This window comes from Canis lupus, chromosome 15 (assembly GCF_003254725.2).
Source record: "Canis lupus dingo isolate Sandy chromosome 15, ASM325472v2, whole genome shotgun sequence".
In the NCBI taxonomy this organism is placed as follows: Eukaryota; Metazoa; Chordata; class Mammalia; order Carnivora; family Canidae; genus Canis; species Canis lupus.
This window is the reverse complement of record NC_064257.1, coordinates 9,492,095-9,517,513: the sequence shown is the minus strand read 5'-3', so window position 1 is coordinate 9,517,513 and position 25,419 is coordinate 9,492,095. Positions and strand designations below refer to the sequence as shown.

Genomic DNA, 25,419 nt, shown 5'->3' with positions numbered 1-25,419 from the left:
CCTAAAGTCAAGTATTTGCAGTTCAAGGTCCTAAGGAGAAAAGCAGGAAATATTTGGGATCAATGAAGGATATCTGGACCTATTCCTCAGAAAGAAAGGGTATGAACAGAAGCTTCTAAGGTCATATACAGGGACCCAAAACAGCTGATAAGAGAAATACCTAAAAGGCAGATACCACACTTGGGAGACCACATCCCGGCTCTCCTGGAGAGTAGCAAAATAACATGGTTAGAATGAAAGGGGGCAGGAAGCCAACAAGCAAGGATGCTGCTAGTACACCCCACTGTCAGGCTCCTCTAACAGACCCATTTCTTTTCCTTCCCACTTCACTTGAGGAAGGGGCTGAAAGCCTATGTGCCCTGCAAGTCCTGTTTAGTCAGGCAAGGAGATTTCCTGTTCAAGATGCTCTCTGGGAAGAGGGAAGTGGTTTCCTAAGGAAAGTTTGTTTTAGAAGCCAGTGCTAAGAGGTAACGGATAGAAAGCACCTCAATAGACATGGTCTTACGATATGAAATCTCACCTAAACGGGAAAAGTACTATGGATTTTGAACAGCAGAAATACTGGAAATGTGGACAGGGCCAGGCCATTCCATTTATGAATTTTTTTTTTGGGGGGGGGGGGTGGGGAGCTGGTAGTCATTTCAGCTTCAAATAAGCTGAGAATCTGGATAAAAACAAAGTAACTATAGCCAGAGGGTGAAGGGCTCCACACACAAGCTGGGTCTCTATGGAAAGCCATAAGTTCAGGGCCAGAAACACAATAAAAGGACAAGGCAACAGACAGTAAGGCCATATACCCCTGCCCAAAGCCCAGACCAGGGAGATCGTCACAGGGCCTGATGGAGAAGTGACTTCCTACTGCAGGATACCTAGGAACCACAGAGTTTAAGAAGTCTGAGATCAATCTGGACAGGCACAGGTCCCAGCTGTTCTAGAAGTAAGTGGGACTAACCACAAGCTATGGGCCAAGTGAGACTGTTGCAAAGCTCTTATTTTAAGCCCCATCCCACCTTTTGAGAATGGTGTGGAAAGAACACAGGATCTGAGAACAGAAGGAACAGGTTTAAGCCCCACACACCTCAGGCAAGTAAAGGACTCTGGACCTCAGATTCATCAAAACAGGTGATAAATCCTGTATCTCAGATGCTTTGAAACTTTTAATTACGATTCTGGTAGTCACTCTGTTTTGCTATATATTGATGGCTTGGTTATGTTTACTTTTGTCTCTTTTTCAAAACTGTCCTTTTAACAAATGTCGTCCTGCCACTTGGGGTTCTATCAGGAGGGATAGGAACTTCCAACCACTCTTCAGTCTCTGTCCCTCTGGACTAGTAGTTGAATGATTCGATGAAGCACTGGGATTGAGAAAGGATCCATTTCGCTAACAGGAGCAATTTTTAAGTGCAATTGCTTCAAGAGGACAAATGACCCTACGGATAAAACCACAGAGGTAACTGCAGAAGGGCCTTGAAAGTCATAGGGTCACTACTCCCGGGTACTCGACCTTCCACCAAACTTAGTGCCCTACCAGTCTTAGGCACGAGGATGGCTGTGTATAAAGGAGCCAACTGACCTGGTAGTACACCGTGACCTCTGAGTTGGCATCACCCTTGTTCAGAGCTCTCACTTTGCACAGGTGGTGGCCACCGGGCAGCTCTACCACCTGGAACTGCACAGGCATCTCCTGCTCCAGGGGCATGAAGTTCAGCTTGCTGCAAAAGAATGAGTGGGTCACTGAGCAGCGCCTTTCCCCTCTTCCCCTCACCCAAAGACGACTGTGAAGAGGGCGTCCGGCCATCCACAGTCCCTTCTGAGGGACTCTGTTTACATAGCCAGCCTCAAGGGAGCACCGTTCATTGTGGATTTAGCGGTAACTGAGCTGTGGCTCAAAGCCTTCGTGCTAATAGGAAGGTCCTACAGAGAAAACTCAAAGCAATACTCACTCAACAACATATTTCAGGAAATCCATGGATTCCTAGGAGGCAAAAGAAAAAAATAACTATAGCAGGCTCTCTGGACCCTAATTGCACTCAGAACCAACTAATATCAATATTATAATTGTTCGAGAAACCCTGGAAAGCAGTACGAAAGCAGATCTAGTCTGCCAACCACACTGATTATGATTGTTGAATATTAGGCGCCTCTCAATCGACCAGCTGCTCCTCTGTTCTCCCACTGACACTGTTTACCTGCACACTGTGACGTGGTCAAACTTAACTGCCCAGTTTAGCCCACTAGGCCGCGTCCTCTATGACACTTGTGACTATGTTTTCAAAACCTCGGTCTACAAATATAGACCCAGCACAGAGCAACAGGATAACACAGAACACTAAGTGAGTGCAGCCTCTCCCCTCTCCAGGCTTCTGTTTTCTTACCTATAAAATGGGGGGGTGTAGGGAGGGTCTGCTCATCTCTACAGTGGTTTCTACCTGGAGCAACTCATGGTACTAAGTCCTCTAGACCAAAAGGACCCCCTGCCCAGTACTCTCATCATGCTCAGAAAAGCAGGTAGCTATCCCTGCTTTTAAACTTCTTTTTGTGGGAAGGAAAGAAACAAAGGCTAGTTTCGGGGCAGGGATAAAGACAGAGTGGAAGTAGAGAGGAGACAGCAGCCAGTCTCCAGAGTGGCCAGTTATATATCCCATCAAGGGGCCAGTCCCAAGAAACTGGGAAGCCATGAAGGAAGATGGTCTAGCCAAACAAATTTAGGGAGAGTCCCAAACAACCATTCTGGGCCAGAAGAGGCCTCAGTTGGTTACAAGGTCCACAGACCTATCCTACTCAATATGTATCACAACAAACTCCTCATATGCCCCCAAATCTACTATTTTCCTACTCTTCCACCAACCCACTGGTTCAAGCAAGAAATCCAGGCATCATCCTAGACCCTCCCTCCTCTCACTTCCACATCTAATTAGTCACTGAGTTTTGGCCATCCTCTACCTATTTCTTTATTCATTTACTTTGCCTAACCTCAGGCTTCAACATCTTTAGCCTCATTTTGTGTGTGTGTGTGTAGTAAAAGCATATAACAACATTTAGAATCTTAACTACTGACAGTTACATAACATAGTGTTAAATATACTTACAATATGTATTCTAAAATGGAACTCCAGAACCTTGCAAAAAAGAAACTCTATACCCATAAAACAGCACCCCCCACCTTCCTATCTTCCCAACCCTTGGTAACCACCACTCCACTTTCTGTTTCTAGGACTTTGACTACCCGTGTGCATGTGTAGACATCCCTCACCATACCCCAGAGCTCCCACTTCAATCTCTAAATTAAACTGTTGTTTCCACACACCATCTTCAACAAGTAACCAATACCGTGTATTTACCACATCCGTTTCACTCAAAGCCCTGTCCATTACCAGCAGTCTTCTTCAAGAAGAAAGTCTTGCCCAGCATAGGGTGGCTGTGCTATGACAACTCTGACCTGTCAAGACTACAGAGCTTCCCTTTTTGCAGAACTAATGCAATTCCAGAGCCCACAAGAGCATTCAGACTTAACCAATAGCAACACAACACCTCACACTCACTGTGCTGGTGACATTTCCTTGTACCAGGCCTTCAACAAAGAGCTGGGATTTGAACTCCTTGACGAAGCTCAGCAGAGACTCAAGGGAAAGGCCATCCATCAAAGCCCGGTACTTGTCAATCATAGACCAACGGGCATATTCCAGGATTAAGAGCCGCACATCTCTATTCAGAGGGCAAAGAAAAAGTTTCATTGTTTTGAAATAAATTTTAAGATAAAAAAAAGACTTGGTTCAATTTCTACAGATGACATGTTTTTGAAGAGACACAATTTCTATCATAACTTAAGATAATCACCAAAAAGCACTTAAAAATACACATATAAAGTTATACATCGATTTGCTCACGGGTACAACTCACTTATCTTAGTGGCAAAGTAAAATATTTCACATTAGTTGCCAGATGAATCACACTCCAATTTAGAATCATTACTATTTTTATTTGAAATCTCACTAGCATGTTGTTAATTACTAGAGGCCAGTATTATGAGTATCTATGACTACAGTGACAACACAGTATACGTAGTGGCTCTAGGCCAGAATCAGACCAACCCCTACTCCGCCTCCCCACTCTAAACTTCCCTCTCTCCTCACACTAAACTATTTGTACTTGGCTAGTTACTTAACATCTGTGACTCAATTTCTTCATTTGAAAAATGGTAAGTAATAATGACTACTATTATAGGGTTTGGGAGAGAGTTAAATATATATATAGTTTTTATATCTAGCAAATAACAAATCTCTAATAAAGAGGTATAATTATTAGTCTACTATATTTTAATAAGCTAGTATTCAGGAGTTATTGGATACAGAGCTATTTTTCATCATATTGATAGTTCCAGATGACTATCCTTTCTAATTTCTATCTGGTTATTAGTTTTTACGACATTTTGTGACCAGATTATCAGTTATTACAGGTATGACTCTTAAATGCCACCTGCCTTGCTTCTGAATTGTTCACTTACGGGCTTCTTTGTAACTGTGTCAAAAGTAGGGCCTCTACATATGTTTGTGCTGTTTGCCATTTATAGATGGCCAGCAAGGAGTCACGCAGGGGCTTGTAAGCCATGTGCACAAAGGGCTATCTGCTCAGAGAGGACTCTCTTCTCCCTCCCACAAAGGCTCTCCCTGTTGACAGATGGCACCCTAAAGGGGTGCTTTTTTTGATTCACATAGAGGTACCTCTCGACTACCATTACCCCTGGACAAAAGAACAGGCTCTAATGAACGACCCAAGGGGTTACGAGTGGAGGCTTTAATCACACTCTCAGAAGCCTTTTTGCTCTCCTTTGGAAACCTGAATTCTGGATAGTTGCAGTTGCCAGATAAGTGATGGGTTAAGCAGTTTAACTCAGTTACCCAATATACTAAAACCAGTAGTAAAGCAATTTTGAGCTACCACAAGGCCAGCACTTCTTTAACTTATTTACTTACAAACTTTGGGGGAAAATGCCCTTGTTTATTGTTCGCCTCTAAGTATAGTAAGCAGGCTTATTTTAGTCCTTCTCACACCTACTTAAGCTGGGTTAGAAATCCTATCACCCAATGGATGGTTTCTTAAACCACAGCCAATTCTAATTCGTCTGAAAAACAGCACTGAAACCATAGTCTCATTCCCCACACCTAACCCCTAGAAAGGCAAACCACTTTGACCACCTTCAGGCCTTCAAAATACAAGCTGATACTATGTATACCCACTTGGCCAGAGTCTCAGGCTTGATGAGGATGTTAAAGTAGGTTTTCTTCAACTGTTCAGTTATCATTGTAAATACAGCTGGTGTGGAACTGAACTCCGCTAAGTAATCAATAATGAGCTGAAATAGTAGCTAAAGAGAAAAGAAACAAGCACTTTAAGTAGAGAAGCACGAAATCCACGGTTTTGGGGCAGAGGTGGGGGGTGGGGGTGAAACCTGTTTCCATTGGTGTTTACCAGGGGCCCAGCATGGTAACAGGTATTTGTAGGAGAAATGAGAAGTACTGGTGATTCGAAGAATCTTCAGGAGCTAAAATCCTCAATAATTGTGAAATTTGGAACAATGATTCCTTTTTTTTCCTTTTTAGTAATTTTCATGGGTATTCTTAAACACTTTTTTCTTCCAAATAAATAATTTTTTTATTCAGCATCTCCACTGCACCTGAATGTGATTTTAACTGGGAGGACATTACATTTATATATTAATTTTGGTAATGATAACTTTCTATCAAGCTGTCCTATCCAGAAACATAATGAGTCTCTCTCTTAAAGTCTTTTATAATATGCTTCAGTAAGATTTCTGATTTTCTTTACATAAATTCTATACTCTTCTTTATTCCTAGGTATTTTATTTTTCTCAATATTATATAATACAATGTTTTTTCTATCCATTTCCACATGGTTATCGTTACTACAGGGAAAAAAAAAAAACCCACTGATGTTGATACCGATCTTGTGACCAGTCACATCGCATTATTTTTTACACTTCAGAGACTTGGGGTGCCTGGGTGGCTTAGTTAAGTATCTGCCTTTTGCTCAGGTTATGATCCGTCTCCCATCAGGCTCCCTAGGCAGCAGGAAGTAAATTTTTTTTTTACTTCCTACATATTTTGTATTTTTTATTCCTATTTTGTTTTTCTTGATACTACGTAATGGAACGTGTATTTTAAAGTAATCACTAAACCCAACATGGGGGATCCCTGGGTGGCGCAGCGGTTTGGCACCTGCCTTTGGCCCAGGGCGCGATCCTGGAGACCCGGGATCGAATCCCACGTCAGGCTCCCGGTGCATGGAGCCTGCTTCTCCCTCTGCCTATGTCTCTGCCTCTCTCTCTCTATGTGACTATCATAAATAAAAATAAAAAATTAAAAAAAAATAAAAAAAAAAATAAAAAATAAACCCAACATGGGGCTCAAACTGACAATCCTGACCGAGATCAAGAGCTACATGCTCTACCAACTGAGCCAGCCAGGCAACACCCCCATGAAGGTTTGTATTTATTGTATTTAACTAATTTCCTTCTATTCCTTCTTATTAAGAATGCCCACTTAATTTATCAGATTTTTTTTTGGCATTTATTACTTATTCATCTAATGTTCCGTTTGAACTGTTATAATGATTTGTGTTCAGCAACTTTCAAATACTGAGCAACAAACCTTTCATATTCCTAGCTTTTGGTCACATGAATTTTTCTTTCTGTTACATTATTGGATTTTCAAATTTTTAAAATGTCTGAATCTATATTATATAGGGTGAAACTGGTATCTAGGTTGAGAGAGAAAAAGAGAGAGATTTATAGATTCTATGCCAGGTTTTAATATGAAGGCTAGGTAAGCTTCATAAAATTAAGAGTCTCAAATACTTGTCTATGGCTTATTTTTTTAAAGATTTATTTTTATTTATTTATGATAGACATAGAGAGAGAGAGAGAGGCAGAGACACAGGCAGAGGGAGAAGCAGGCTCCATGCCGGGAGCCCAACGCGGGACTCGATCCTGGGACTCCAGGATCACGCCCTGGGCCAAAGGCAGGCGCGAAACCGCTGAGCCACCCAGGGATCCCCTATGGCTTATATTTTTAAAAAGCTCCCAAGGTAATTCTAAAATATACCTCCTAAATGACAACCAATGTATTAGGCTTTAATCTGCGTGGACCTTAAGCTATATTATATTAAGGCCTCTGAAGATTAACAAAAGTCAAATATTCTACAATGTCTCCTCCTAAGGCCAATCTTTGTTCTCTGGGGAAGATGATTAGGGCAAGGGTATAAAGAAAAGAACTATACTCGGGTTTTTGCTAAGACACAGAGGCCTCTTAGCGCAGTTCTAATTTCTGCCAGGTACTTTGCTCCAGATTTTTTCTTGTTTGAACCTAGTTCCCTAAATCTTGATATATGTTCTACAAAAGAAATCAAGATATAACATTTGTTGTTGGATATACTGCATTATTTTAGCTGGTATTTAATGGTCTATCCCTCTTAGCCAGCATTCCATGTTCTCTCTCCTTTTGCTTATGAAAGTTAACACTGAAACATTCCTTATCAAAAGATAAATTACTGACAAGGTATAGATCATGTTTCTCAAAGGCTCCTAAATTTAGAAGGAAAATACAACACATACCCGAAACAAAGGGACAGAGTGAAGGAAGAGCTTGGAAGGATACAAACACTTGACTTCTACTCTGTCAGGCAATGTTCCAGGTGCTTTAAATTTGTTATTACCGTGTGAGTATGAAATTAATCTCAAACCGGTCCAAAATGCCAGTGGTGGCCACCGAGAAACTGACAGCAAAAGGAAGTGAAATCAAGCCTGAAGCACAGGCTACATTGCATGCATTGCTAGTAATTAATGAATAGATGTTGCTCTTATGTGTGGCTCAAGTTAGAATAGCTGTCACCAGCCAAGAAAACACGATAACCCACATTAACAAACATTTCTTTCTATGTACAGCAACCCATGCATAAGCCTCTATGATTGCTGCTTTAGGGGCAACAAATAAAATCCAAAGCTCTCTACGAGCAAAACAGAACATCTGTACTTACAGGTAGTTTGTGGTTGAATCCTTTCACTCGAATAATTAAACCATGTTCTCCAGCTACCAACTTATACTCTAGCTGTGCCACATCTGCTTCATAAGCTGGTTCCGCAAGGTTATGGGTAAGGATATTGACAAAGATATCAAAGAGGACCACACTGAGAATATAAAGTGAAAACAGCATCATTAATTGGCAAGAAATAAACACGAACAAACATGTTTTGGAGTAGGAAACAAAGTGGTTATACTACTTTTACAAAGACAGTGGTTACACTACTCCAGAATGTAAAACCGTATACTGAGTTCAAAAGTAAATACAGTTTACCAAGGACTCAATTTTATAGGCACACTACAGAACACCTCCCTTCAGCAATGCTTCCCCATCTTTGAATTGTTATATACACATACTGAAAAATGGGGTAAGTGTAAAAGGCATAAAAAACAATTGGCCCAAAGGCTCTGGGCCGTCCCTGAAGCCTAAAAATCTGAGGGAAGGGAGGCAGCTAATACATTTTTTCAAGTGGTATTAATATTAATGCTGCCTGTTATTCTAAGGTTAGATTCCACAGTTTACATGGCAAAGGAAAGGAAGTAGTAGACTAACATTTCCTGAGTACCTTCTATGTTTCAGACACATTTTAGGCTCCGACCTCCCACAGTGCAGTTATCTATATATAAATACATAAGTTATTTGCTATAAAGTATAATCAGATTCCTTGCCAGTTTCTTTTTTTTTTTTTTTGCCAGTTTCTAAATATAGGATCAACAGATGCATTTGTTCCCATTACAGACTAGAGCTGATCCAAACTCATTTCTAATGAACTTTCTCAATCCAGTAATACTATGACTACCCTATATTATCAGCATGTTTTACACCTGGGTGCTAGAGATAAAGCAGCCACAATTCCATTTAATGTTTAGTATCAATATGAATAATTTGTTTGCGGCACAGAAAAAAATACACAGATCAGCAGCACAGCTCAGTACTGATAGAGAAAATGACAGAATGATTCAAAATGAAACTAAACATATTTTCCAGTAAAGTGGACAATTGCTTACTTTGCTGCAGACTTCTGTATCAAAGGTGAAATCAGATGGAAACGTATATATGCTAAAAGAAAAAAAAACATAGATGAGAAAATACAGGCCAGAGGCCTCAGATATTTTATATACCTGCTATATGCCCCTAACATCATGTTTCCTAAAAATTCTGAAATTAACTACTAGCCCTTAAATCCTTGTTACATTTTTATCCTGACATGTCTTTAAAAAGTAGTATTTACCACTCTAAAGAGTGTCCAGAAGGCACACTTTAGTCTATGGGAAGGCCAGACACATAAACAGATATAGAAAGAAGCCTAGGAATACTGTATTTATTTATTAACAACTTTGGTCAGAGAAAATGTTTACAGAGGTATACATGTCAAAAACGTTAGAGAACCCCAATACTCACAGAAAGTCATAGCAGACTTTCCAAAGAAGCTGAATTTAAGAACATTTTTGAATGTTCTTAAACAATGTTTTGAAATACTGATTGATTAATTCAAGAAACACCTTCCCAATAAATTCAAGAATCTCTGAGGGCCACAAAACAGTTGTGTTAAAATTAGGGATCTGGGTTAAATGGCAATGAAGGGCTCTCAGCTTTTTTTGATCCCAAGCTGCTTCCATAAGTTCCTATGTGATGCACAAGAACAGAAAATAAAAAAGCAACACAGTTTAAAGTCAACAACTCTGGAGTCTATTTAACTAATCAGTGTACACTGTGATTCCTTTACAATGAAAAGCAAAATGGTAAAGGGAAAGAGTGGAGGATTTTTCACATTTGTAATGCTGGAATAGGCTATCTATTGTGTTTAAGAATAATTTCCTTCAGCGTACTCTTTTTGTCTCTTTAAAAGTAATGTTTAAAACATACCACCCATTCCCTAAGATGGCTAAGCATCTGGCTCTCCTCTCATTTAACTGCAAGAATTATTTAAAAACATTCTCATTTTAGCCTTGAATCTTTATTTCCTAGAATCTATATGTATATGAGGATTTCTGTGACCTCAAAGAAGTGCAGTATGGTTCTGACAAGTTAAGCCTAGAAAAGATCTTCAACTGGAAGAGGAAGGAGAAAGGGAGACAGGTGATAGACACATGGAAATAGGTTGCTACCAAGTGGAGAAAGAGTCGCTAAGCTTATTTCACCCCTGTTATAGAAGGAAACATTTTACCTTTGGGAATTTTGAATTTGTTGTCTTTCTTATACCACAGGCAACCTTGTGGAGTGTTCACAATTTTAACAGGGTATTCTGTCTCTGGGCAATCAAAAGCCTTCAACATGAAGTCCGTGGCTAACAACAGAAAAGAGTAATAATTCATCATGTAATTCAACATGATTCCCAACAACCTGTTCTTGGGTTTAGAAGTCTAGGTAACTTTTCTTGGTGGCAAAAGTAAGCCAAATTCAAATGCTAGAATACAATACGTTAGTAGAACAATGCAAAAAAGAAAACTCTCTTGGCCTTAAACTAAATGAACTCTGAAATCTATAATTTCCTAAGGACTGGTTCTGACCTTTCCACACTCTGCTTCATTACCTTTCTCAAAGCCAATCTTAACTGTAAGAGGGACCCTTAGGATAGTTGTATAAACCAATTTATAAACAAATCCATTCCTGAATGAGAATGTCAATTTTTGTTATGTTTTATAACAAAAACGTTCTAACAAAGTCAAACTAAGTTAATGAAAAATTCTTTCATCAATATGTAGGTGAGAAATAGCTACTGAAAGGAAAACAGAAATAGAAAAAACTACTTGTTTCTTTATTAAAATGAACTGGCTTGTTTAAGATACTTAAAGTTCAAGATGTGGAACTGAATTGTCTAAAATATGCGAGATTTTTTTAAAAGGTTTTTCTTCTAATTGAGGTTAAATTTACATAAGAAATTAACCATTTTAAAGTGAATAATTCAGAGGTATTTAGTACATGCATAGTGTTGTGCAACTACCATTTCTATCCAGTTTTGAAACATTTTCAGCATCCTAAAAGGAAACTTTTATATCCCATGAAACAGTCACTTCCCATTATCCATTCCTCCCAGCCACTGGCAATCATCAATTTGTGTTCTGTCTCTGTGAATTCATATATCCTGGATATTTCATTTATAAATGGAATCATATATAACCCTTTGTGTCTGCTTCTTTAGCATAATGTTTTCAAGGTTCATCTATGTTGTAGCATATACATCATTTTTTTTAAAAGATTTTATTTATTTATTCATAGAGACAGAGAGAGAGGCAGAGACACAGGCAGAGGGAGAAGCAGGCATCATACAGAGAGCCTGACGTGAGACTCGATCCAGGGTCTCCAGGATCACGCCCTGGGCTGCAGGCGGCGCTAAACCGCTGCGCCACTGGGGCTGCCCTATACATCATTTTTTATGACTGAATATTATTCCTTTGTATATATTTACCACAATTTGTTTATCCATTCATTTACTGATGGACATATGGGCTATTTCCCATTAATGAATAATGCTGCTATGAACATGCATGTACATGTATTTGTTTGACTGTTTTTAATTCTTTTGGGTATATACCTAGGAGTGGAATTGCTGTGGAAAATAGCATTGAATAAATTAGTTATATACAGCTGTAATCTTTGACCTAGACCAGCGGCTTTCTCAAAGTTCCATTTTTCCCATTGTAAGCTAGTAGACAGGGAGACAGAAGCATACACATACACATATATATGGAACAAAAGTTCTTGAAATAGGGGTGCCTGAATGGCTCAGTTGATTAAGCATCTGCCTTTGGCTCAGGTCATGATCCCAGGGTCCTGGGATGGAGCCCCTAGTCTGGCTCCCTGCTCAGTGGGAAGCATGCTTCTCCCTCTCCTCCCAATCAGGCTCTTTCTATCTCTCTGTTGCTGTATCTGTCTCTCAAATAAATAAATAAAATCTAAAAAAACACAGTTCTTGAAATACTCTTTCTTATAAAGCAATAAAACATTTTGCTATTTTCCATCCTAACTGCTTTTTTTTTAATGCTCTCATAACCCATTACACTGATTTCACAAACCTTGTAGTTTAAAAAGCACTAGAACAACCAGCCAAAATAATGGCTAGCCCTACAGAGACTGATATGGAAGATCAGCTATATACACAGAAAAAAGAAAAAGTTTCAGAGTCCCAAGATCTACATTTAAGTAGATCTGTTTTTTTTCCATTTACCAACTGACTAATCTATGACAAGTTGCTTTACCTTTTTAAACCTCAGGTTTTCTCATTCAAAAAAGTAAGAAAACAGTAATGCCTACTCCAGAGTATTACTGGGAAGCTCAAATAGGAATTCAAATGATACTCTGTAAATGTACTATACAGATGCTATTTCCTTTATTAATATATAAATGGATTATATATAATGATTGCTATTTCACTGACCTATGTATTTATTTTCAGCTGGAAGATGAAGATCCGGATTTAATTCGAAATTAGTCTTCCATAGTTCAGCCCAAGAGTTTTCAACATCTGTAGAGATGAAAAAAAACTGATCCAACAAACAATGCAATGTTGAGCATTCTCTTAATAACAAACCAGTTAACAATAAGCCTTCACAAATCGATTCTTCTTTCTCAGGAAAACTATAATTTATCCTGGCATTCTAGCCATTTACTACTCAAAAGTATGGTTGGTAGCATTGTATCACCTGGGAGCTTATTAAAAATGCAGAACTTCAGGCCCTACCCCAGAGCTAGTGAATACCGATTTGTATTTTAATAAGATCTCTATGTAATATATATGTATACTGAAGTTTTAGAAGTACTTTTCTAAAACATAGTCAAAACTCTTCTGCAAACTATCCAGAACATAGGAGTTTTTCACTAGCTATAACAAACATAGGAGAAAGTAATTTTCTGCAAAGCAGTATAAATAATTTTCATTTCTAAAAAAAGTTTATATTATATTTTCCCATAGGACATTAGACAAATCATTAAGGAATAAAAATTCTTCTCAGATGAGTCAGATAAACCTAAATGTAGAACAATCATTAAAATATTTTACCTTCCATACTATACTGAGTCCCAAACCATTTCTCCTTGAGGTCACATTTTCCCTCATTAGCACCAGACAGCAGAACAAGATTTGCTTTTTGCGGAACTAGCTGATTAAGAGCTTCAGCAATGACCTAAGTGGGGAAGTGGGGAAACACACACACAATAACAACCTTAACCTAAGATAGCTCTCTTAAAAAGGCAAAGGACATTACGGAGGGCACATGATGTAAATGAGCACTGGGTATTATATTAAGATTGATGAATCACGGACCTCTACCTCTGAAACTAATAATACATTATAAATGTTCATTAACTGAATTTAGATTTCAAAAAAATAAAAAATAAAATCACACACACACAAAAAAGCAAGCCACATTGTTAGGCATCCCCAAGATCTTATTATCTTGATACTCATGAAACTCTTTATCTATAGTCATGAACACCCTAACTCCTAAAACTTCATTAGTCTATTAGTTGTTTCTTGATAATGCTATAAACTGTGTTCATCTCAAAACCTACATAATAACAGTACTCGCAGTAAAAATAGCTCTCATTTATAGTACTATCTGCCAGGTAGTGTTTAACATATATTATTTCATATCATCTTAAAAGCAACTGTAAAATATACCCATTTTATAAAAAATAATACTCAGGTTCCTGTTAAAAGTTAAGTAATTTGCTCAGATTACAGATTACATAATATGTACAGAACAACACAGCTAGAAGTGGCAAACCCAGAGTTCTAAAGAAGTTTGTACATGATTGATTCCAAAGACTATACTCTTAACCACTAGGTATTAGATTAATTCATCCCCAAGAATCAATAAATTGATCCCATTGCAGGGCCTCCTTCAATAATCCTTCAGGTATGATAAGAATAAACAGAAGACTTTGTGGTTAAGTTTTGAAACCCAACCTACCAATTTAAACACCATTATTCCTTTGAGAAAAAAACAACAAATGAAGTTTGGAAAAAATACTTGGACCCCTAGGCACAATCTTCCTAGGAGATAACAAGAACGTGTGATTACTGCTTCCTCCTTTACCTTTCCCTACCTTTAAGATTTTGGAATACCCTGTATCAAGGTTTCTCAACCTCAGCATTATTAACATCTTGGGCCAAATAACACTTTATTGTGGGGTGCGGTCTTTTGCACTGTCGGATGTTTAGCTGACACTTCTGGCTTCTAACCTACTAGATGCCAAGAGCATCCCCCAGTTGTGACAAGTGAAATGTCTCCAGACACTGACAAATATCCCCTGGGGGGCAAAATCACCCAACTGAGAACTGCTACTCAGTTATGGAGCAAAATGACTTACTCCCAACAAGGAAAGGAGGAAAGTCCTTTATTTGTATGTAGGAAAGGATTTATTTGTATGTAATACTGTCTATAAATCACATGTTTCAAATTCATGACATCTTACATTTCTCATAAACATTTTCAAAATGGTTAAAATGTAATTGCCCAGAGTCTCTAACTGAACTAAAAGGTAAACAAAACAACTCTCTAAATAAGCATAGCAACTAAAGCACATAATTCTTAAAAATCACTTTTTTAGATGTTGTAACACTTGAAAAATAGAATAACAGTACCTAAGAAAAGGACTTGATTTTTCTCCTCATATTTAAACATGATCATATACAGCAATCATGAAAAACTACCCACAAAACTATTTCTTCCATTTAAGCAAAAAATTTGACAAATTTATCCAAGTTTTCTATATTCCCACAGTTATTAAGTAGATCTCTGTATTGTCTCCCCCTTCTCTTTGTCTAAAAGTAACTCTTAGAAATGAAACCTCCTTACTTCTGGCTTGTATTCAAAGAGAAGCTGATCTCCAGTGAGAAAGTCCTGTAGTGGATACAGCTGCATGTTTTCACACATATTTTCCACATACTCAACTGGATCTGTCTGTAAAGAGAGAATTATTTCATGCCAGAAACTTCCATTATTCTTAATTTACTACAAAATGGAAATAATTTTCCTTTTTTTAAACAGTGAAACCAAAAACTTCTGAACAGAAATATATGAACATATGTAATTTTAGCTTAAAAATATGATGCTTACTTGAGCCCCATGTTGGGTGTAGAGATTACTTCTTTAAAAAGGGGGTGGGGGGGGCGGGATTTGATGTTCAGAATTCTAAGAAAATTTAGCCAGAGAAAATTTACCACCTTACGCAATTTAACCTGACACTCCTCTAATCCCCATCCTGAGCCCTACAACACACTAGGCTCTAGTAATGTCAGAGCCTCTTCATGAGATCAATTACAACCCTGAGCTGGAAATGCTTGTTTATATGTCAAGTGCCCCATATGACTGATGTCCCTAAAGACAGGGTCTTCATCATTTTATCACTATAGCACTATCATCTAAAACTATCTGCAAACATGAATCAAATCAATGTAGAAATCAAAATGTGTCATTAGATAAAAGTCTTGATATAAGAAATTCTATTAATCAGTATATTAACCTCCATTTAAAACTGAAAGAGTAATAAAACTATCTGCAAACATGAATCAAATCAATGTAGAAATCAAAATGTGTCATTAGATAAAAGTCTTGATATAAGAAATTCTATTAATCAGTATATTAACCTCCATTTAAAACTGAAAGAGTGACCACAGGTTCTCTAACCTATGAAATGGAAATAGTTTTTCAGAGGAAAGCAATCAATTTAAGTACTTATTGATCACCCAGACGTTCAGAATCTTAAAACTGACAAGTTCTTCAGATACCAAGTGGTTCTATTCCCACATTTTAGAAGAAACTACACTCAGATTGATCAGGTGACTTGTCCAAAATCACACAGTAATGACAGGAAGAGTAGACACTAGAATTCAGGACTCCTAACATAGCAGCAAACACTCCTTTCCAAAATACTACACTATACAGTTCTTTACTAGGCTGTAAGGGTTGTTCTCTCATCTAATGGAAGACAGAAGAGAGATGAAGGTTACTGCATTCATGGAGAAGAAATGAGACATGCATGCATCAAGCTAGTGACCATAAGTCTAAGTTATATACTACATTATCACATAAAAATAGAGTAGGAAAAAATAAAGATTGATTGTTAGCTTTTTTTGGTTCCACTTTCCACTTCAGGAAACACTCCTGAATCATCAAATTGATCATTGTCAGTCAGATGCTAGTATTATTTAAAGTGATACCTTCTTGCTGTTTTCTTTTTTTTTCTTTTTTTTTTTTTAAGTATTTTCACCAGCCACTTACTTATAAATTAACTGCTCTTGTCAGTATGCAACAAAATGAATGATTCAAAATATTTCCTATGGGAAAACATTAAAGACCCTGGCTAAAAGCAGACCTCCAGTGCCAAAGCAATGGAGCCAGTACTAAGAAAAACACTTAAATTCTAACCTTTCATTTTTTAAAGATGTAATCCGCATACAATGAAACTCACACTTTTAATGTACACAATTAAAAATGAAATAAAATATACAATTTAGTGGTTATTAGGATATTCATAAAGTTGTACAATCATCACCACCATTTAGTCGGCAAGTATTTTCATTACCCCAAAAGGAAACCCCAAGCAGTCACTCCCTGAGACCCACTCCCCCTAGCTGCTGGCAACCAACAATCTGTGCTGTATCTAGAGAAATTTCACTCTGGAAATTTCAAATAAATAGAATTATATAACAGGTAACCTGTGGTGACTGACTTCTTTCACTTAGTATGTTTTCAAGGTTCATCCATGTTGTAGCACGAATCAGTGCTTCATTCTTTTTTGTGGCTGACTACTATTCCACAGTATGCATATGCTACATTTTGTTTAACCATTCATTTGTTGACATTTGGGTGTTTCCACTTTGGGGCTATACTGATTACTGCTATAGAAATACTTGTGTAGAAGTATTCGTATGGACAGTTTTCAATGCTCATGGGTGTATACCCAGGAGAACTTATAGTACAGCTCATAGGGTAATTCTGTTTAACTTTTTAAGGAACTGCCAAACTGTTTTCCAAAGCAACTACACCACTTTACATTCCCACCAGTAATGCATGAGGGTTCTAATTCCTCTATTTCTTCTCCAGCACTTTTTACTGTTTATCCTCTAGTTTTTTTTTTTATCTATTACAAACTCTACCTGCCTACTATTACATTATTTTTCTGCCTATAGAAAAGCACTTAAACACCTTTCTTCTAGTTCATATTGTTGATATATAAAACATACTGAGTTCAAGTTTCTATGGGAAAGAATTTTTAAAAATTTAATTAAGTAAGACTGGTTTGAATAATTTGAAAAGGGCAATCCTATTTGCCTTTATTGATGAAGACCAGAAAAAGTATAAAAAGGAGATATTCCAACTTTGTTAAAAAAAAAACAAAACAGAAATTTATAAAAGTCAGTATAAGCTAAGCTACTTGAGTTTATTTAGAAGTTCACATAGAGATATAGACCTTTCTGATTAGTTCTCACTTTGCAATTAAGTTCTAATCTAATATATATTGGATTCGTGTTTTAAAAATCAAGACAAGTATTCATGAATATTGCTAATGGTAAAAAAATGATTAGCTACAAAAATGGGGAGATGTCCATAAAAAGATTATCTTGAAATGACTTGCTAATAGGAAAATGGAGGGATAGAACAAAAATGTCACTCACTCAACCAATGCTAAAAAGCTGATCCCCAAAAAAGGAATCTGGGAATCATTTACATTGTAGTCCACAATTCTCGATCCCATTCCTTCCCTGCCATAGTCCTGACCCACTTGTCACCACAACTGATAAAGACACTGGACAAAATCACTCCTGGCAAGGCAGATGACAGGACTCGTGGAGTTCTACACCTATCAGTCCACTTATAGGGAAGAGTGTCATTAGGGCCCTCTAACAGACTAATAGATGTGTCAAAGCAGCCTGATTTCATAGAATAAGATTTTTATTTCTATTTCAATGATTCAAGTATATAGTGCAGATTATATAGGAATCAACAGCAACTGGAAGTTTACAGTTTTTGTGACCTTGTCCTCATGTACCTAAATCTTCTCTATTTAGAATAGATATTCAGGAAGTCATCTCTGATGATGATCCAAAAAGGCAGCTTCAAGATGCTCTACAAAGGAGTTCTAAATCAGGGGCTTTATATCATAGTTCTTAATTAGGAGCTATGAAGCAGTTCTAAATCAGGCACCACAGACCTTTCCCACAAGATACATCAGTGGACAAATTCGAATGTGCATGGATTTGGTTGGGAAGAAATTACGTATTTATTTTCACTGATCTCTAAATGAGCATTTTCATTCTATTATGAATATAGGCACAAACCACACTTGATTATCAGCATCTATGACTAACCAATAAAAAAATCACAACAAATGGGTCAGAACTACGGCAGGGAAAGAATGGGATGTTGTGTATGGGTGGCTCAGTTGATTAAGCATCTGCCTTTAAGCTCAGGTCATGAACTCAGGGTCCTGGGATGGAGCCCTGCAACAAGCTCAATGGGGAGTCTGTTTCACCCTCTCCCTCTGTCCCTCCCTTCCCATTGGACTCATGCTTCCTCTCAAGTAAATAAATAAAATCTTTTTAAAAAAGAATCAGAGGGGCAGCCCGGGTGGCTCAGCGGTTTAGTGCCGCCTTCAGCCCAAGTTGTGATCCTGGAGACCCAGAATCGAGTCCCACACGTCTGGCTCCCTGCATGGAGCCTGCTTCTTCCTCTGCCTGTGTCTCTGCCTCTTTCTCTCGTGCTCTGTGTCTTTCATGAATAAATAAATAAAATCTTTTAAAAAAATTTAAAAATAAAAAAGAATCACAATATAGTTGTTGCAGATATCTCACACTCACCGTTACTTTAAACCAAAATAATTGTTAGACCTACTGCTAGCCCTTGTTAATATGTTATTGAAGAGACATAGTACTATTTTTTTTACTATTTTGAGTACTTTATTGCAATATTCCTTCATAAACTGCTGTATTTTATTTCATGCACTCAGAAACACTATTTTATGAATTGTGTAATATATATATATATATATATATATATATATAAATTTTTTATTTTTTTATTTATTTATTTTTTTAAGTAGGCTCCACACCCAGCGTGGAGCCCATGGCAGGGCTTGAACTAATGACTATGAAATCAAGATCTGAGCCGAGATCAAGAATTGGAAGCTTAACTGACTGAACCAGGCGCCCTGGTTTGTATAATATTTAACAATATTGTTTCAATGTAATTTCTTGAGTGTGACAAGTATCATGTCTGTAATTAAATCTCAAATGTTTTAGGAAAAAGATACATACATGCACATACATATATAAGGAAAGAGAGGAAAGAAAATATGGAAAACTATTAACTGGTGAATCTAGGTGAGAGATAAACACTGATTACTGTACCATTAAGACAATTTTCCTGAGAGGTTAAAAAGTTGAAGGAATGAAATACTATTCTGAGGAGGGGTCCACAGGATTCAAAAGATTTCCAAAGGGATCCAAGAAGCAGAAAGGGTTTTAAAGAAACCCTGCTTCAAACTCCTTACATTTCAGCCTTATATAATACCTTCCTTTCAAAGACACATAGGACCATTTACTTTTCCACGATTACCCAAAGTTCCTTACTTACATTTTTCCCATTGCTTACAATGTATCCCAACCTTATTCATTTTTCTATGCTGTACTCAATTCAAATCTACCACACCCACGGAGCCTTCCCTGATTCTATTCTGATCAAGGCAACCGCTCTCCTCACCCTGAAATCCTGAAGCCCACCATTTCTAATACTTCATGTAGTAATCACTACAGAAATTAGCCTGCAAGATGTCTTTATAACATTACAATTCCCCAATATCAAGTACCATAGCAAGTTCTCCATGAATGTTCATCAAAAGGACAGATGGATGACTACATAGGTAAAATGACTGATCCGTGTCAGTCTGCCTAATCCTCTCACTGTTACCCCACACACATACTTAAAAACACAAGAGTTAATTTTCAGATAACCTCAAGGCCATCTTGGGACTCACATGACAGAGAGTGGCAGAATTAAAACTCCAGTGACACTTCCAAAAAGAGGAATAATGTCCACACCAGTTTCAACTTGGTCACAGATAACATTCAAAAAGAATTTGACTTCCAGTACCTGTTCTTGGTAATGAAATTCATTATCCTCAATTTTCTGAATCTCTTCAAAAATTCTGTGAAAGAAGAAAATTATAAGTAAAAAATATATTTAAATTTGTTATTAGAATCCTCAGCAGGAAGAAAAGAAACAGAATGGCCACATAAGTGTAAACCCTAATGTTTCACATCTCCTATGCAGTATTCACATGTAGAACAATCAGGATATGGAGCCAGTGAAGGCACTTTAAGCAGGAAATGCCTGGAAAACCATCATGGTAGGACTAAAGCATGTCTTTTTTGGCAGCCTAAAGGCTAAAACATACTAGGATTGATTCCTACCCTAATTCTAATATGTACATATTACCTTTTTTCTGGGCCTAGCTTCTGCAGCATTTTCAAATACTGGAAGACAGTATGAGCAACCTGAAAACAAAACACCTGATTATGCTTTTGCATAAGATAATATCTGTATTTTGAAACTCCATTTTAATTATTTACCTCATAGAAATGCTCATAACCCTCATCAGTCAATGTAATTGAAATGCTGAATACTGAGTAAGTAGAATTTTGCTCAAATCCTGTCTCACCATTTCCACCAAATAGCGCAAGAGCCCAGCATCTATTGTTAGGACAAAAATGAATCCAATCAACATCTTGAGATTAACAGTCTACAAATACTTCAAATTAACAAAATAGATAGCCTTTCTATGTAAAATTTGGGAAGTGCAGGGGCAAACATGCTTTCCAAAAGTAAGTTTAGAAGTACAAATTTTTAAAGTACAAGGCCTCCCAAATAATTGCAGTGCATGCAAGAATCACCAGAAGGAAATAACAACAATATTTATATGTTTAATGGAAACATTAATTTGTATGTTTAATTATTACAACACAGTAAAGCATTAATAATTTTATGAAGACAGTAATTTCTGTTGAAGAGAACAGCACAAAATATTAAAATTATGGTTGCTGGGAGGCATTTCATTCATCCCTCTTGAACCTCCCTCCCAGAAGCAGCTTACAATACTTCACATGTATCCCTACTTAGGATGTCGAATGAGCTCTTTGAGATGAACAGCTAACCTCTATAGACTGTCTAAGAAAAAAGCAATGAGGCTATCTTTTCCTGACTAGAATAATCCCGAAAACCTAAAAATAAGGGAGGAAGGCAAAGTGAAGAATGTGAAATTATAATAAAGTCCAGTAAGGTATAAAGAGTGTACACATCTAAGTGTATTACAATTATGTAAGGCATATATGTAACTAATACCATTTGTTTATTCTTTTGTAATAACCCTGGTCTTTTAGCTTTGAGTGTTGTAGTCCTATTGGTGCTTTAAAGTATTTAAATTTCTCATCTTCCTTTCCATTCTTGAATTAGTGTATAGAAAATTCAAACAAGGAAGTTCTTTAACTACTGGTCCTGATATAAAGCTATCTTTCTATGATTTGACTAGGCAACTAAACCAAGTGCTAAAATGCATTAGAAGACATTCTGCTAACACAGCCGCATATGACATCTACAGTCCCACTATTTGTTATGATTTCTCTGCCCAAAGTAGTTTTCATTAAAGTCCACCTTCTGGGTTGGGAAAGTCTAATTGACTTCTTTACTATTCCAATCTAAATTCTTGATTACAGCTAACCTTTCACATAATTCTGGAATCCATTTACTTATGATTTTTAAAATTTTGTGTACAACAACTTCCAATAGGTGCTAAAAGGTGGCTTTTAAGGAAATGCACATATACAATAAGACTAATTAATTTTGGTGATAAAGTGACTATAATTAAACATTAGATTTGATTCTAGGCGTTTGGCAGATAAAACAACAGGTTATAGAATGCTGTCTATTATTTTTCAGAGATTGATACACTGAAATTACTTATTAATTAAATACTTGCTTTTTTCTAAGGTAAGAAAGAATGCTGCCTTTGCCTTCATGACCAACCAGCCAAGAGATATAATGAAGTGGCTTCACCCTTTAAAAAAAAAAATTTTTTTTACGGTCGAAAATAAAAATAATTAAGGTAGAACAGGAATTCTTACTTCAAAAGTTATGATATTTATGAATATGATTACAAACTTATTATAAATGTTATATAAACATGAAATTATTATTAATTTGATAATAGCAAGTAAAGACAGAAAACATGGTACAATTTAACTTCTTTATCTGAAATCACTGAATGAGTATAATCATTCCAAATGATTCTTTTTATGGTAAAAATCTTTCATTTTTGTTTCACCCAAAATGGAAATAATATAGATTCTTCATCATTTTAGAACCTAATACAGAGAATGATACCTCAGTGTCTGGAAAAGCTTTCAGTATTGCATCAGGCTCTGTAGTAAAATGAAATGTGTTGCTTTATGGGTCAGGAAATCTAGCTTATAGTTTTAGTTTTTCTTTATTTTTTTTTTTTAAAGATTTCATTTATTTATTCATAGAGACAGAGAGAGAGAGGCAGAGGAGAAGCAGGCATCATACAGAGAGAGCCCGATGTGGGACTCGATCCAGGGTCTCCAGGATCACACCCTGGGCTACAGGCGGCGCCAAACCACTGCGCCACCAGGGCTGCCCTAGTTTTTCTTTAAGTAAATGCATGATCTTGAGCAACAGACTTAACCTCATTGTATTTTTCTTTTTCTCTTCACTTGCCCAACTACTTACTCATGGAGTTTTCATGACAATGTAATATAACTGTAACAGGTGAAAAATGCTGCATTATATAATAACACACTTTAAGAGTTTGAGTAGTTGCATATATATTATTTAAATTGTATTTTCCCACTGGAAAATTTATCTACTATAAATTCAGAAATGTATTCCTATCAAAACAAAAATATGTAGAAAGATAAAGTTAGGAAATCTAAGCATTATTTAATATTAAAATTAGTTTACAGAATTCAATAAACTCTTAAAAGTTCAAGATACAGCATTATGATCTCAACTACATTAAGCAATCCCCAAGGCCCACACAACATTGTTTCAAAATATTGAATTTGAATTATATTTATCTTAAAACTGAGGTAGAAGAAGTAAATTAGTTAAAGAATGAATGCTGAAGATTACATAACATCTGCATCTGAACAAAACTAATTGTTTTGAAAAAAAAAAAAACTAATTGTTTTGTATTTGGTTACTCTGTAGGGATAAACATTTGCTTCTTTGTGGGGGAATAAAAAGGTTCCCCAAAAAGGCTAATTCCCATAATTAGAGATTTCAAATGATTCATGATGAAGGACACATTAAAACAAATAAATAGTCCATAAAAAATAACTAGATGGAAACATACAGAAATTTTAACATTCTTTGGAAAACACAATCATGAATGACTGTTTCCTGCTTTTCAGTAATTTTCAGGATTTCTATAATGAACTTCCCTGGTAATCAGAGGATAAACAAGTTTTTGTTAATTAGAAAAATAAGCATTCCCCAAAAAAGGAAGAAGAATATATATAATTTCATTTCCATAAAAAAAGATATGTTTTAAAGTCACTGTTTTAACATCTGAAGGATATATAAAAAACTATTAATGTTGGGCCTATTTTTCAGGAAACAAAAATTGAAAGCACAGCTTTACTTTTTACTTAATACTCCTTTGTCCTATTAATATTTTACAAACGTATTATTTTAACAATAAAAAGTTAAACAAAATAAACTTTTAAATATGTATATAATAATTTTAACACTTTTGGGGACACTCTACTGTAACTACACAATCAATGTATATTGCTTTTTCCTATTTATCCTTGCACCAAAGCAAGTAGATAATACACATGTTCTCTGCTTTCTCACTAGAGGTCTATCATTCTTGTTACCCTGATAGGATGACTAAAAATTTTTACTGAGCTTAGGCAACATTCATTTCCTTCTGCTTGTGTGTTTATCCTCATGGTTTTGTTTTGTTGGTAATGGTTTTTAAAAAATAAGGTAAATTTTTATCAGTTCATTAACATTTGTTTTTCATCAGAAATTTTTTTAATCAGTCAAGTCAGCATGGACCAATCCTTATCTTTAAAGAACTTCTTGGCCCATGCTATACTGCTCATATAAGATAACTGTATGAATATGCTGGGAAAATGTTTTCCTAATCTGTATAACTCTTCCCTAACTCATTACCACTTCAAAGGCATAGGTCCTTGAGATTTAGGCTATAGTCATATTCCAGGCTTAAAATTATTTACCCTTGACTTTTGACAAGCCCAAACTAAATGGTCACTATTGACAAATCATAAGCTAATATATTTTTGTATTCAAAATACTACAGAAAATAATTACAGAAGTTACATTCACACAAAGATACTTAATATCAAAGACTCAGATAAGGCAACTAGCCATAAGAAAACTCTACTTTTTGTACCTAAGAAGATATTAAAATATATAGCAAGGCTTGAAAACTCCATTAAAAGTCCCAGTTTATCACATAAGAACCTTCAAATGTAAACCATTCAGTATGCTTTAAAAATTTGTCCTGAACTCTTACCTGTAATGTTGCTGTTGAGGAGGAAGTGCCCATGTGATGGTCAGAGCATGAATTTTTCTGATTGGAACAACTAAACAAAAACATTTTTCAGAAAAACAGATATAAGTGTTTCTCCATAATTTGTATTATGCTACACGAAATTTTTAATTCAATATATTTAATCCTCCAATAAATAGGGGAAGGTTAAATACAATGAAATTATTATTTCAAGTTGCCAATTTTCCAATTTGAATAACGCAATTTTTATAAATTTCTTTTTAGTTTGATTTCACACATAAAGGAAATAAATAAGAGAACTATGAAAATATGAAATGCTCCTAAGAAGGATCCCTTCTTGCAAGAAAGGATACAGGACTAGGAGTCAGGAGACCCATGGCAGAAATCTAGTCCTACCTCTATCTTGCTGTATGTGTTTATATGACCTTGAGGAAAATCATTGCATTTAAATCTTTCTGTATATGTTTTCTTATGGTATGGTAAGGGTTAGGCTAAAGTAATTCTAAGAGTCTTCCCAGTGCTATTATTCTAGGATTCTATGAAGAGAGAATATAAAGACAGAAAGAATACAACTGAAAATAAGTGGTCTCTGGAAGAGTCAACTTAGGTAGAACGGAGACGGCAGCAGATAAAGGGTCTCACAAAACAGTCACTGATCAAAAGGGAAGAGGACAGAGACTGGCCATGGGGTAAGGAAGAAGAGGAGGGGATACCTAGGCAACCGGGAAAAAGAAAAAATCTGCCATGATAAAAAGAACAAAG

General features: G+C 36.4%; 1 protein-coding gene across 4 annotated transcripts in view; it reads right to left on the bottom strand.

Annotated features, from left to right (window-relative positions):
* The window catches only part of NRDC (nardilysin convertase), a 90,614-nt gene that overhangs the window by 3,622 nt on the left and 61,573 nt on the right, over positions 1 to 25,419 (bottom strand). For all 4 annotated transcript variants that reach the window (XM_025420084.3, XM_049094291.1, XM_049094292.1 and 1 more), the window contains 15 exons: positions 24,661 to 24,730; positions 22,075 to 22,152; positions 20,672 to 20,792; positions 20,538 to 20,596; positions 20,193 to 20,247; positions 14,898 to 15,002; positions 13,097 to 13,220; positions 12,476 to 12,562; positions 10,265 to 10,384; positions 9,105 to 9,156; positions 8,053 to 8,203; positions 5,238 to 5,365; positions 3,543 to 3,705; positions 1,944 to 1,975; positions 1,574 to 1,712 (listed from right to left, as the gene is read on the bottom strand). In XM_025420084.3, the coding sequence (XP_025275869.1) occupies positions 1,574 to 1,712; positions 1,944 to 1,975; positions 3,543 to 3,705; positions 5,238 to 5,365; positions 8,053 to 8,203; positions 9,105 to 9,156; positions 10,265 to 10,384; positions 12,476 to 12,562; positions 13,097 to 13,220; positions 14,898 to 15,002; positions 20,193 to 20,247; positions 20,538 to 20,596; positions 20,672 to 20,792; positions 22,075 to 22,152; positions 24,661 to 24,730 (1,484 nt within the window). The remainder of the gene's footprint in view (positions 1 to 1,573; positions 1,713 to 1,943; positions 1,976 to 3,542; positions 3,706 to 5,237; positions 5,366 to 8,052; positions 8,204 to 9,104; positions 9,157 to 10,264; positions 10,385 to 12,475; positions 12,563 to 13,096; positions 13,221 to 14,897; positions 15,003 to 20,192; positions 20,248 to 20,537; positions 20,597 to 20,671; positions 20,793 to 22,074; positions 22,153 to 24,660; positions 24,731 to 25,419) is intronic.